Below are 14,013 nucleotides of genomic sequence, written 5' to 3' on the forward strand. Positions count from 1 at the left end.
TGTGGGTGTCCAGGTGGCTTAGCAGGTCCTTAACTGTTTCCTGATGGATTATGAGGAGTTTATTGTGCTCTCCATCCCTGTCTTCCAGCTCAGAGGGCTGAATACCCTGCGGATACCTGGACTGGCTATTAAAGACTGAGGCAAAGAAGGCATTAAGTACCTCAGCCTTTTCCTCATCCTTGGTGACAATATTCCCCCCACATCCAATAAAGGGTGGAGATTCTCCTTGGCTCTCTTTTTGTTGTTAATACATTTGTAAAAACATTTTTTTGTTATCCTTTATAACCATGGTGAGATTGAGTTCTAGCTGGGTTTTTGCCTTTCTAATTTTCTCTCTGCAAGACCTAATGAGATCCTTGTACTCTTGAGTTGCCTGCCCCTTCTTCCAAAGGTGGTAAAGTCTCCCTTTTTTCCTGAGTCCCAGCAAAAGCCCGCTGTTCATCCAGGATCATTCTCCACACCGTTACTAATAGAGAATTACTCACACACCCCCCCCCCAATTAGTATCAGAATGCCATTAAAAAGACTTGATCCCTTAGGTATGATGTAAAATCATTACTTTTTTAGACCATTCTGTTAAGCCAAAAGCTTGGCCAGAGGTCTGCCAAAATACTGGTCCCCTCTGCCTCCCAAAAGCAAACATAAATTGAGAAACAAAATCAGCACAGAGTTACGTTGAGCAGCTTGGAACAAATTCTCCCCCCATCCGCTCCCTTCTGGACCAGGCATACCATAAGAGATCACTGGTTCTGCAAATTTGTCAGGGGTATATTTGAAGCACCTTTCAAATTGCCAGCACACTTCCCTTCCCTGGTGCAGTCCTTTTTACCCAGTGCTGACTTTCTGTTAAAGTTTCCATTAAACAGTTTGGTTCCAGATTCTTTCAAGAAGGTGACCAGCTGCACCGGCTAGCATTACTTGTTGCCCACTTCTTCAAGGTGTTTCCTCTTTCAACTACACCGTTCTTCCATGGACTAGGTAAATACACCTTCAAGTTTGTCCTTTTCTGTAAGGACTCCAAAATGTCACAGAAAGTGCCGTGGTTGTCAGAGATTCTAGTTTGTCACAAGTCACTATTTGGCATCAGTTTCTCCAGGCCGAAGGCAAGACAGAATGAATGTTTACATTCAAAGCATCACCTATTTACTGTGGCAGCAAGGACGACAAACATTACTAGTACAGATGGATAAGCAGTAGCCCAAATGGTTTTCGATAGCTCATATTTTGAGGAAGACTTAAAGAGCACAATTCAACCTGAGCTAGTACCCAGCTTGCACAGAGTGGAAGAAGAATTTACTGGAGTACACTTAAAACTCACAGTGTAAGACAGTGGTCTCTTTGGAAAAGAGAAACCTTTGCATTAAACCAAGCTTTTGTCAGGATTTCATGTATCTGAACCAGTAATAGAGTACTTTAGAAAGACGTTCAGAAAGCCTAAGTAATAACTAACTACGGAACAAGTTTTTTTTTGCTGATGTGGCAATAATGGCAACCAACTTTCCCCTGAAACCTCAACTGAAACACTATCAACAAGTAACTTGAAAGCAAGTTGGCTCCCATCCTCCTCCCATATTGTCTATAATCTTTTACACAAGCTCAAACAGCATGTTCCTGAACGGCAACTTTCAGCATAAAGATTTTCAAAGACTGTGGAAGCCACCTAAATGGCAGAGGACCGGAGTGGGAGCAGAAGAATCCCACTGACCAGTCTGAACTAACAGGTACCCACCTGCACGCTTCTCGTACAGTGAGGCTCTGTTAAAAGCAAACAAATAGACAATGAACCTGGATTTGAGTTTTGGTATAGTTTAAGGTTCACACTAATCTGGTTAACTGGCCTTGCCTGAGTCAATTGGCTTACAAACTGCACCCATGATTTTAGTAAATATTTACACATGTTGTATGCAAACCTGAACCTGAATAAACTTTACCACCAGATTTTCAAGTGCAAATGTATACAGCCTCCCTTAATTCTGCTCTTAATATATTTAAAAAAAAAATTCAATTGCTCCCCCCAAACCCTAGCCTGCACAAATTCTCTGAAAATAGATAATGATTAAATATCAGTCTGAAGGTTCACAAGAAATGAACTACTTAATTAAATGAAACATAGCTTCAAACAAGCAACACTGAATCTATTCCTCCATTAAAGAGGACTAGAAATCCCTGCACAGAGAAAGGATTAAATAAATGTTAGAAGTACTATTAGTTGAGACATCAGACAAAAACAGATCAGATTCCTGACTTACTATTTTTGTCTTCACATAACAACAACTCCATTTGGATATTCGAAATTCAGCCTGCCTCAACATAAAATATTGCTTTCTACTTGCAATGCAGTATGAATAAAGGAAAGATTTTCAGTTTCAAGACATGAGACTGTCTATATGTCTATACATACATATAGATGTATATAGACTGTCGATGGTCATTGGTTTGTTGCAATGATCCAGGTTTGTTTCAAATTAAGCGCAGCTGAGGACTGTTGCAGATACATCCAAATGTAGGGTTGTTTCAATAACTTAATAGCACTTTGATGTTTGCCTTGCTGAATTCTTCATTGCTGAAGGAGGATCAGAGTCTTCAGTTTACAGCAGAAAACAAAACAAGGCAGTTACGAAGATCATGTAACACAGAGCTCTGAAGCCCACAGCGGAGGTTTACTGCAATATGGCAGTCTGCTTCTGGTGTCTTGAGCACAAGCAGCTGCTGTAGCAGTTGCTCCCTCCTCTTCTGCATCTTCCTTAACCTCCCTGAAAGGTTCTGCTTCTTGGAATGGATTCTCCAAGAGTTTCAGTACATTTCTTACCTAGAGAAAAAACATAGCATGGTTATGAGAATTTAGAAAGTAAAAGGCAAGACAATGCAAAGAACCTGACACCAAATAACGATCGAGTATATTGTATTTAATACACAAACTCCATGCAAGCCAAATATTAAATAGATGAACAATATGCGTATCAAATAAGCTGAAAACTGTAGAATCGGAACTAGCTGAGTTTGTATCTGTATGGAACTCAAGCTCAAATAACTTGAAATGCAAGTATCAACTACAAGTTGTTATGCCATTTCTCAAAATAAATTAAATTTTCCCATATTCTGCACATAACAACCCACATGCTGGACTCCACACGTCAAAGCCATTAAGTTTTAAAAGATAACACTCAGCACAGCAAGGAATAAGTATAAATTAATCCCCAACTGCCTCCAAAGGTAAATGTCATTCTGAAGACAGTAAAAGCAGGGGTAAGTGTCTTGTCCTAGGATCAGCCTACAAAAGCTAGTGAAGTTCAGATTCAGATTTTCAGATCCTTTCTTTGTTCTGCAGTCATTAAAATTACAGGTCCCTCAAAAATAATACAGACCTTCTGAACAGTAAATTCCCAGTCCCCATCTGCCCGAGATGCCAGAATGAATCTCGCCTAAGCATAACATCAGTAATCAACAGCACCACTACACATTGACACAATCCTAGAGAGGTGTTAAGTAGTCATAGCATACCTCTGAGAAATCCCCATTTTCAGCTGCTTCTATGGCATTCTGGGCAATATAATTTCTCAAGATATATTTTGGGTTGTTTGAATTCATAACCTTCACACGATCAGTGTTCCAGGCATCACCATCACTAACATTTTCTATTTCTTTTTGCAAACGGCCTCTGAAAGTAAGCAAGTGAAAACAACTGGTTTGGATCAAGAATCACACGTAAAAGTTGACACATTTCCTTGCCTTGAGATCCTTAGTTTGCAGTTCTTAATAAACAGCACATCACCTATAATCCTCTCGGTTTATAAAATGCAGCACGACAACAGAACACAAAACACCACTTCATTTAAAAGCAGCATTACAGATCGTCAGCAGGTCCTGAGAAGGCTCGAGAAGGGGCACACCTTGCACATTCTCTGGAAAGTCAGACTGAGACACTGGTGCACGCTCTATTCTGCACTGCTCCGCAAAAACCATCATATTCAGATCTTGTCTTAAGTATTTCTATGCTTGTTTATTGGTTAAAGCTTTTGATGTTCTGACGAAAGTAAAAAGATGCAATACAGCTGAGGCAGTTTGATCGCAATACTTGCTAAAACTCTCAGCCCTCCGGAGAACAAGACCACAGGCAGCCAGGTGAGGAAAGCAATCCTGACCTAATTCACACAGCAGAAATAACTAATGCTCTACTAAGGACTTTTCTTTATAAAAAAAATCTCCTGCTAACACTAAGTTTTTAGGCTTTTAAGTTATGCCTATTAGAATAGTCTGGACATACTTTTCCTGGCCATGATTTCTTTTACAGTTACTCATTGATCAAGAATCATAGAATCATTAAGGTTGGAAGCATTCTACTTGCTTTCTATATTAATACATAGATTTTTCTTTCAGAAAAAAAAAATTGAAAGGATAAAATGCTTGGAGGTCAGTCAATTGTAGTTACTGAGCATTTAAAAGCTCACAACTGAAATTAGTCTCTACTAGAATCCACACCAACATTCTTGAAGCACTTTTAATACTAGATTTGATGCTAGGTGATTTCCATGCTCCCAACCCCTCCCTAAAATTTAGTAAACAAAATGCAAAGATGCCCTTGAACTTTCACAGCACCACAGATGCTGACCTTGGCAGTAGTTAATATTCTGAGTTGCATGTACCCCACTAACCTCCCAACCTACATTCTTTGTGACAAGGGTGTCTTTCGTGAGACAGGCACATTGTTCTCAAATAAAATGCAGAAATAAAATACACTGCTATGAATACTAAGAAATCTTACCTGTATTTCTCTAGCCATTCTTTCCAGTGTCTTTTATTTCTGCTGAGTAAATCAGCTGCTGTTAACTGCTGCAGTTTAGAGAATTGTTCAATGCGTTCTAATTCTTTATTTATATTAGCTTTTGTTCCAATTAATGCAAATAGCTGAGGATTAGACTGAGCCAACATTAGCATCATTGACAGTTGTCTGGGAACAAAAGGAATAAACACATTAGACATTAAAGTTGAGCTGCCTGTCAAGAACCATCTTTTTGCAATCATAAAGTAGATATGAAAACATTTGCAATAACCTATGATTTCACTAGAGAGGTTAAATAACAGTACTTCATAATTAACAGACTTGTTTTTATTATAAATTATGCTAATTTTACTGTCCCTTCCCCCTTCTTCAGTGTGTTTAATTCGCACAGAAAGCGCAGACAGCAGATTTTCAGAATTACCAGTTGGGTTCAGATGTGCAATTCTCATCAAAATACCTTTGGAACTTTGAAATGAATTTGGAATCTTCCTCAGGTATCAAGATAATACAGAATCCATAGTTTTTTTGGGTTTTTTAAATTTCTTTTCCTAACATTAATACTGTTAACAGCATGCAGAATAAGGGTCTAACACCTACTAATTTTACCAGTACTAATGAAAACCCACATGATATGGGGAAAGATACCTTATTTAAGACCTGAGAAACAGTATGTTTATTTAGATTTTTTTAGTTTGCCAGTCTACATCACAGAATGAGAACTGCTGTCTGGTAATAAATTCCTAACAATATCCAGGCTATTTTGCTGCAAGTTGGACTAGGATTGTACCTTTTTACATTTGACTGTTAGCTGGTGCTGTACAATAGCTTCACCTTATTCTTTGATACCATGCTAGCTAACTTTTGTTTTTCCTGGATTAATAAGAGCACTACAGCATACAGTAAAATAGAAAACCAAAGAGTGTAAATTGCTGCGTATCAAAATACACTAAGTATTCTTATTTCCTTCTATGAATGCATTTATAAACAAAGGAAGAAAAGAAACATTATTCCCTGGCCTCAAAACAAACAACTCATTATATCATATTATATTTTCCTACTTTTAGTAAGCAGACATAAGCTAGGTGCTTTTATTTCTGAGTTTACATAAAGTACTATCCAAATCTGATTTACACATCTGACATGCCCAGCTCTACCATACCCAAGTGCTGTGATAAAAAAAAAATCAGCTATTATAACTCACTTTAACACAGTACTATTCTCCTCCAAAGCTTTACATCCATATCATGATGATCTATAGCTACTTTCCACGTTCCTCTAAGCCCGAATGCAGTGTTTAAAAAAATTGTCTCATCTCTATCACAGTAGCTATCTTCATATTGCATGATAATCTGCTTACAATTTCAAAGTAACTGAAACTTGGAACTTAATTAAATAAGCCGTATCCTCCACCTTAATTTATTTCCCTTTCCGTTTAGTGTACCACCACAAAAACTTAACCAATGATATCTCAAAAATGACAATGGCTTCTTCGCATAACACCAAACTTGTATGAACAAGTTTCACAGAAGTCCAGAAGTCCATTTTCTCAACTCCCTGCCTCCCATGAGTTGTTAACTGTGATATCGACACACAGAAAAAGCTGAAAAATTTGGTAGGTTCATTACCTTCATGGAACACTTATTAAACAGAGAGAAAGAGGAACAAATGTACCCCAAATACCCCGACTTTAATATTTTTCCCCCGTCTGGGAAGATGCTAGAAAAAACAGTGACAAATCAATGGGTCACACTCAGTCCCTGTTTTCCACTGCTCCAAAAAGTGAGAAACTGCTGTAATCACTGTTAATTGTAATCACAAAACTCACTATTTTTCCATGCTCAGAGTAGCTGGACTGCAGAATGTGGCCCATCAAATAGGACATGGGCAGCACCACACAGTTTTCAAAGCCTGAAGTGTGCATTTAGGTTATACTTAGCCCAGAACATTGGTGGATGAAAGTGATTATTTGCTGACAGTACACTGGCAGAACACAGTAGCATTATTGTTCAAATCCATTTCTTGTATAAAATATTTCTGTATCACTTCACCATCTGGCGCTCTCACGGCCTTAGTCAGCAGAGACAGTAGCGAAAAAGGGGAAAAAGAATCCCCTCCCCGCCAGAAGACCAAACAAAAGCTCAGACAACTTCAGCCCAAGAGCCAACTGCTGCAAGGCACCGCTGAGCATTTCACCAGTGACTTCACCAGTCACAAAGCACGCAAGAATCTGCACTGCTGTAGATCGTGATGCATTTACTTAACAGTGAAACTTCCAAATTTAAAACTAGTCAAACATTACGTAGCATGCAGAGTTCATTATCGTTATAATGAAACTAAAAGCATGGGCCAAAAGCATTTAAGTAAAGAAGAGTATTACCTTGGATCCATCTGTGGCTTGAAAGCAACTTTCAGTTCTTCCACAGAGGCACACTGACTTGTAAGCTCTTCTAAGAAATCTTCCAGTTTTGAAGGATCAGAGTCTAATGAGAATGAACTCAGCAAGTAGAAAATATTTGTGAAGTCTCCACCTGAAAAAGTGAATTCTATGAGTAATGCAACTAATAAATCAGCAGAAAAACAGGTCCCATACCTCCTTCCTAACTGCCCCCTGCAGCAGTGCAGGTCACCACTCTGCAGAGGCAAATAAATTGCTCCCTCAGTGAGGATGCAAACGTGAGACAAGGGTGCCCTGCACAAGGCAACAACTGCCCAAAGTTCACCAGAAGGTTACTATTTTTCAGTATTTTGTTCCCCTCTCAGATGACAATGTAGTTGCGCAAGGCTGCTTTCTTGTAAGGTCAAGATATAAACTACATTTTGGTTTGATTATAGATATTGACAGCCTCTTAAAGAATAACCTTCCATGCTTTTCACCAACCTGTGAGATGCATGGTTTCGAGGAGTTCAGACACCAGCTTACTGTCTTCTTCTAATTCCAGCTGGATTAGGCCTAGTTTCTTCCTCATCTTCTGCAAATAATGTTTCTCAAATTCTGCATCATATTCCTCTTCCAGGATGAGTTCACTTATTTCCAAGGGCAGCTCTGGAACTAGAGCTTCAGCAAGCTTCCCCAGGTTCCACTTGCAAATCTCGGGCTGCTTGTTGTAAGCATAGCGCCCCGTGTTATCAGAGCCATTGCAAATATGCTCAGGGTCATATCTACAAATGAAGAAATATTTAGCATTCTTCTAGTCATCTGGACACCAATACTGTGAGAAGTATTTTTATTTTAGCCTGCTCTAGGAAACTAAAAAATTCGAAAGGGAACACTCCTTCTTGATTCTTTTCCCAAAGTTACCTCATTAGATATTTTCCTGCCCTCTCAAACATTGAGAAACCCCACAGGCTACAAGAACAGTCTAACAGTTAAGAGATGTTGTGAATACAGTTAAAAAGAAGTTGAAAAGAATAATTACAGGACAACTAAAACTAACTTAATCTACTTTGCCATAAAGAAGGTTCATAAATCTACTTTAGAGTTAAAATATTAAAGCAATCATGAACATCAGCAGCAAATACATATGCACATTTCACATAATTATGTCACACTGACCTGTCCATAAATCCAAAAGGGCCGTAGTCAATGGTTAGTCCAACTATGCTCATGTTATCTGTATTCAGCACACCATGGCAAAACCCAACACATTGCCATTCAGCAACCAATCTCGCTGTCCGTTTGGTTATCTAAAAGGGAATTTTATTTTTTTAATTTTTCAACACAATGTATTTCCAACACATTAACGTATTTCCAAGCATTTCCTAGTCTGAACTGATGTTCCTACAGCTCCGACGGAAGCAGATTCTGGCAGTATGCCATACACACAAATATCTTAAGGTCAGCTTGCCTCTCTCCTCCTGTTTGTAACTGCCGTGCTTCTCAGTCTCCCATTTCTGTTTGCTTCCTCTTCTTTCCTTCCATGCTTGAGAGTCAACTGGACAGCTTTAAAACATACTGGAGGCAGAACGCTCGAATAAAGTAAACTGTCTGACACCAGGCTTGTGTACTACTCTAGTCATTATACAAATATACTATTTTTCTTACTACTAATTTTAAAGACCTTTTAACTTGAGGCAGGAGAAATAATAAGCAAAGTCTAAGAAACAAAATTAACTATATGCAACAAAGCCCAAGGTAAATTTAGTCTTTTGGTTTACCTGGTATGTAGGAGTGATTTACAGGAAGGTAAGTGGTTTACAGGAAAAATTACTCCCTGCTAACAACTTTTAGCACTGATAAGCCCTTCCCTCAATTTGCTGAGAGTGGAAAAAAGCTACAAGGTTAAAGTAAAAATATTCCAGGAATGATAATTTTATTTAAATGCAATTCTTCACTGAACACATGCTTCACCAGAGTTTTTCTGTTGCTTAACTGAGAGTTATTGTTGTGGAATCCTTGACTGCCATCACTGCATCTGCCCCCGTCTTCAAATAAATATTTTAAAATAGTTCTAGTTATTTAATTGAAGTAGCCTACCTGTCAACTACAACCAGACATGCCCTATGAAATCCAAAATTCAGGAAGCTAACCTGACTTTTAAATAAACCTAGGTATTTCTAAATACTTTACTAAACTGCTGTAAATAAAAAATTTATGTAGCCATTAGCTAAAACTTTTAAATCAAAACTATTTTCATAGGTAAAATCACTCAACTTCCCAAATAGCTATCAGCGCACATAAATTTAAAGCAACTATTCTCTCCAGGCTGCGGTGTAAGTGTATTTTATTAAAGTTTAAAAAATTATCTAGTTAACAGAGCAAACATTCTTTTTAGGCCTCTGTCTTCAAACCCAGCATTTTTCCATTTTCCTTTCTTTAAACACGTGCAGTCAGGTAAGGAAGAAAAATTAGAAAAATCTTGCCCTGGGATAATCTGACAGGTAGTAAAAACCACAGACAATGCTTGGAACACAAGTTTTCAGTTCACCTTGAGATCCCACGCTTCTACTTTATACAATATTCTCGTGTTAGGTACTTCACCCATTTCTCCTGAACGCTGGTTCACGGGGCAGTCAGCAGCCAGCTACATGTGTCCAAAACTGATTAATGGCATGCCATTACCCCAAGAAAGGGAGACAGATCCTGTACAATGGCTCTGTGCCAGGAAGAGGGTAAAACTTAAAAATAAAAAAATCCTGGCCGGCAGGGTTGGGATGAAAGCACTCCAGTGGTAAGGCAGCTCATGACTGCTGGATGTCTCCATATGAATGCATCACACGCTGACAGTGTTCTGGTAAAAAAGAAACCCTGCTAATGAGGACACCAGAAAGCAAGTAAAGCTTGGGTGCCACTCAAAGATGGGTACATTGATTAGAAAGAGGTGGCTCTGCACTCACTTTGACCTTTTTCATTGTGATCACATTTTTCTACTGCTAGCCGTACCAGAAAACAAGCATGGTGTATGTATAAATAAGAGCACTATCTCAAGGATGTGCTCATTTAAATTTAAACACCGCCTACGAATTATTTGAGAAGTACAGGTAATGGTGTTTGCTTTCTAGTCAGTGCTGTCAAATGCAATTGCTTTTATTTCCCCTCCCCCCCATTTCTTCCACAGTGCAGAAAGAAAGATAAAACACGTTAGAGTTGAGCTGACAGCAGTTTCCTCACTATTAAAAAAGATGGATGTGTTTGTCAAATCAGGTAAGGGACTGGGATGCTCTTCAGGTGCAGAAAGGTACAGAAAGTCTCCACTAAGGAGGAGAGAAAAGATGAAGAGGCAAAGCTACCACAGGCATGGAGTGCGGACAGGTGCAGGCAAGAGGAGCACAACAAACAAAAAACCAGAGACGGGGCAATATGGAAACGGTGCCAGGATGGGGGGAGGAAACCAGTAGTAACTGGGCCAGGCAAAGCAGCCAAGGGCAGAAAGAGGCAGGACTGGGCACACACACGTCCGCAAAGATCCCCCAGTCCCATGACTTTTCTGCCGTCAGAAAGTAAACATGCCATCAGCTACAGAGCTGGACATGCACATAGCGGCTGAGAAGCCACAGTTCTCATCAACTTCAATCACTCAAACACAATAGGCCTGTCCGGTGAAGTTAAACTCCTCAGAACCCAGTGTTGGACCAAGCCACAGCTTGCTTTTGAAGAACTAATGCAAGCATGCACAGGTTGTGTTAAAGCAAAAGAACCCAAACAAACCCAAACAAAAAACAAACCCAAACAAAAAACAAACCAACCAAACAAAAAAACCCGCAACAGAAAACCTCCACAAATTCAAACCCCACAAAATTTAGAGAACGTCAGCTTTTTAGCCTGCCTTTTGACCTCTTATTGGTCCGTTACCAACATGCATCACGTTGCAGCCATTCCCTGAGTCCTTATCAGATCATTTCAGATTTCAAAGCACCACAACTACTTTTACATAGACAACTGTATTAGACTGTGGTATTATTTTAATGATTCTGTTTATTGGCTAATTATAACATTCTTATTTGGGTTGTAACATTATTTAACTGCAGGTTATCCAAATCGGAGCCTTTATTATAGTTCTCCAGTAATTTCAAACTGGATCCCTTCTGCAAGGGTAGCGTTACTATATACTAATCACTAAAACATACAGAGAAGGATCTTATTCCCTTACCCCAAATTCTTTCTTTGCTCACTGAAACAAAGGAATATAGCAATATAAATTCAATGTCAAGAATAGAAATACAGTATCAACAGTGAGGCAAAAGGTATGTTCAGGAGATAAAGTGTAGATACCAATTAATTTAGCTACATTTTACTTCAAAGAGAAATATAGCAATTCTACATCCACTAATGTTATAGTTTCGATTATTATGGATGTCCAGTAACTGTTAGGGTCTAAATTTATACAGTAATTGAAAACAGGTTCAAAATGGGTCTCTCAGTAATCATGCAGCCTCTCCTCTGGGCCACTGCAGAATGACCTGATACTATACCACATCTTAGACATATTTCTCTCACCTGATCTTACCATTCCCAAAGTTGGGAGTTTTGCAACTTCCTCAGGCAAGCCTTCGCAGTGCTTGACTGCCTTTAAACATTTCAATCCTAAAGCCCGAAGTTAAAGTGATTTGCAGTCAACATTCCCATTTGTCATTTGGAAAATGAGAGACAGGAAGTGACTCAACGTTCTCAGTATTTTACACCATGATGCCTTGCAAGCGATGTCTTGGTACAGTCAACTCATCATCCAACAGTCAGGGCCAGAATTCCCCCTGGCAGTCTAAGATACTCTCAGTAAATGGATACAGGTCTTGGGAAGCTCTCCCAGAGCACAGAAATCATGATTTACTATTAAAAAGGTTAAACCGCTTTCATTGGTTCGATCAATATCAACATTGCTTTCATCAATAAGTTCTATTAGGAGTATTTTCTTGAAAGAAAAGAATAGTTCAGGTAATTGGATGATACAAGGTATTAACTAACTCCAGTCATCTGTGCTTGCTGATGAAGTTCCTAAAGATGACCGCTATGGATTTAGGAAGAGAATCTGATCCTTCTTACCTCTTTGAAGAAAGCAGCATTCCTCTGAATAGTGTTGTCTGCATAAGACTCCTGGATTTCTGGATAGAAAGTGCTGATCACATAGTCAAGCATCTGTATTCGAATATCATTTCGGTTAACGCTGGGACCCTTGCGTCCTGTGTACTCATCAGTAGGTTTAAAAATTTCAAAAGAACCAAATCTGTTTTAAAATAATAAAAACATGTTTTAGTATTATCTGATACTACTAACTTCATTTGATACTACATGTAGCAAAAACATTTACTGTTCTTGCAATAACACCTCATCATCTCTTAACACCAATCCTTCAACTGACTGAGAAAAGAGACCTGCAAGATTCTGCCACTGAACCTAGTGAGGCTCAGTGACTCAACGCAAGGAAGCTTATACATCCACGGCGAACTACACTGACAGGTTGAGACCACAGCCAGTACTGAAGACCAGCTCATTAAAGTTTCTTACAACCACTTCTACAGAAAAATTCTTATCCTGAGTAAATATACAGGAATAGGACTTATTTAAAATACTAGACTGTACATCAAGCATGTAAGACAGATTTTTCCACGTGTATATATACACACGCATGCACACATGTGGACACATACATGCACATATTCCTTATGCCTCACCTTCCTCTAATATTCTGCTACCTTAGAAGAAGCAATGCAGCTTCCTGAAATTCCTAAAGTTTTGTGTTCGAGCAGAAACCTTGTACACTTCTCAGGCAGGGAAAGTACACCCAAACTTTGACAGTACTACATTAGAATAGCTTTGGAATTAAGGGCAGAGCTATAATCCACCACTACCAACATAAAAAAAAGCGTGTATTCTGTGCAGGCATAAACATGAATAATCTCTTCTGAGGTCTGCAGAACTTAGTTCTTTCTACCAGGCTAGCATCCTCAGTGTTTATCTGTCTGTGTGCAAAGACACCAGCTCACCCCACCCACTGGACAAAAAAAGCAGCTTCCTACAGCCTGGCAAAAGAGTTCCAAGCCGCCAGAACAAGAAACATGCAAATGGTGCTGCTAAGGAAATACACTTAAAATGGTATTTTAAAAGACTGCTATGCTTTGTTTTAAAAGAATAAAAAATCCCAACAAAACAGGCTTCTACCTTATAAATGTAGAAGCTATTCTCAGAACAACTGTACACCTTTCATTTTTTGGATTCCCATCATAAAATACATCACGGATAACTTTTGAGTCAGATGTCACACATGTTCCAGCCCTCGTTGTTGGTATTCCCAGGTGAAACATAGCCTCGCTGCATAGGAACTCCCGTATGCTTGACCGCAGGACTTTCCGACCATCAGCTTGTCTGCAACAAGACGACATGGACAGTCTTCAGACTAGAAAAGCAGGAACTCCTGTCTCTTCCTTCACAGTGGGGAAACGAAAGCCAAAAAGTGACCTGCTCTGTCCATAGTCACACAATACAGTAGTGGTAGATCTGAGAACAAAAGCTGGACCTTCAAAGTTCTCTTAAAGCTCAATTAGACGGACACAACACACTTGCAAGGAAGACCACAGATAGCAGAAGAAAATAAACCTTCCAGTTACACTTATCCCTCCTAATCATTAACTCTCTTGTTTTTATTGATGCAGTAGAGTCTTTCAAAAAATTAAAAGATTTTGGACAAGTATAACTATTTTATTATGTAATAAGTCACTGGTTTCCTCTTAATAAAACGGCTCCTGTCAATCCTCTTGAAAAATAGTATTGTTTTGAATCTTTCTGGATAACTAATCTAGAA

The 14,013-nt window shown here is 39.0% G+C and overlaps 1 protein-coding gene across 1 annotated transcript; it reads right to left on the minus strand.

The window, feature by feature from the left end:
• Positions 1–2,623: 2,623 nt before the first annotated feature.
• On the minus strand, positions 2,624–13,573 carry LOC104619074 (selenoprotein O). Its single transcript, XM_010284845.1, has 8 exons — positions 13,374–13,573; positions 12,258–12,438; positions 8,334–8,464; positions 7,659–7,939; positions 7,158–7,308; positions 4,763–4,948; positions 3,502–3,658; positions 2,624–2,809 (listed from the first exon to the last, which is right to left on the minus strand). The coding sequence occupies exons 1-8, from the start codon at positions 13,514–13,516 to the stop codon at positions 2,624–2,626; spliced, it is 1,416 nt and encodes a 471-aa protein (XP_010283147.1). The 5' UTR covers positions 13,517–13,573.
• Positions 13,574–14,013: the final 440 nt, after the last annotated feature.

The sequence above is a fragment of the Phaethon lepturus genome, unplaced genomic scaffold (genome assembly GCF_000687285.1).
Source record: "Phaethon lepturus isolate BGI_N335 unplaced genomic scaffold, ASM68728v1 scaffold3624, whole genome shotgun sequence".
NCBI lineage: Eukaryota > Metazoa > Chordata > Aves > Phaethontiformes > Phaethontidae > Phaethon > Phaethon lepturus.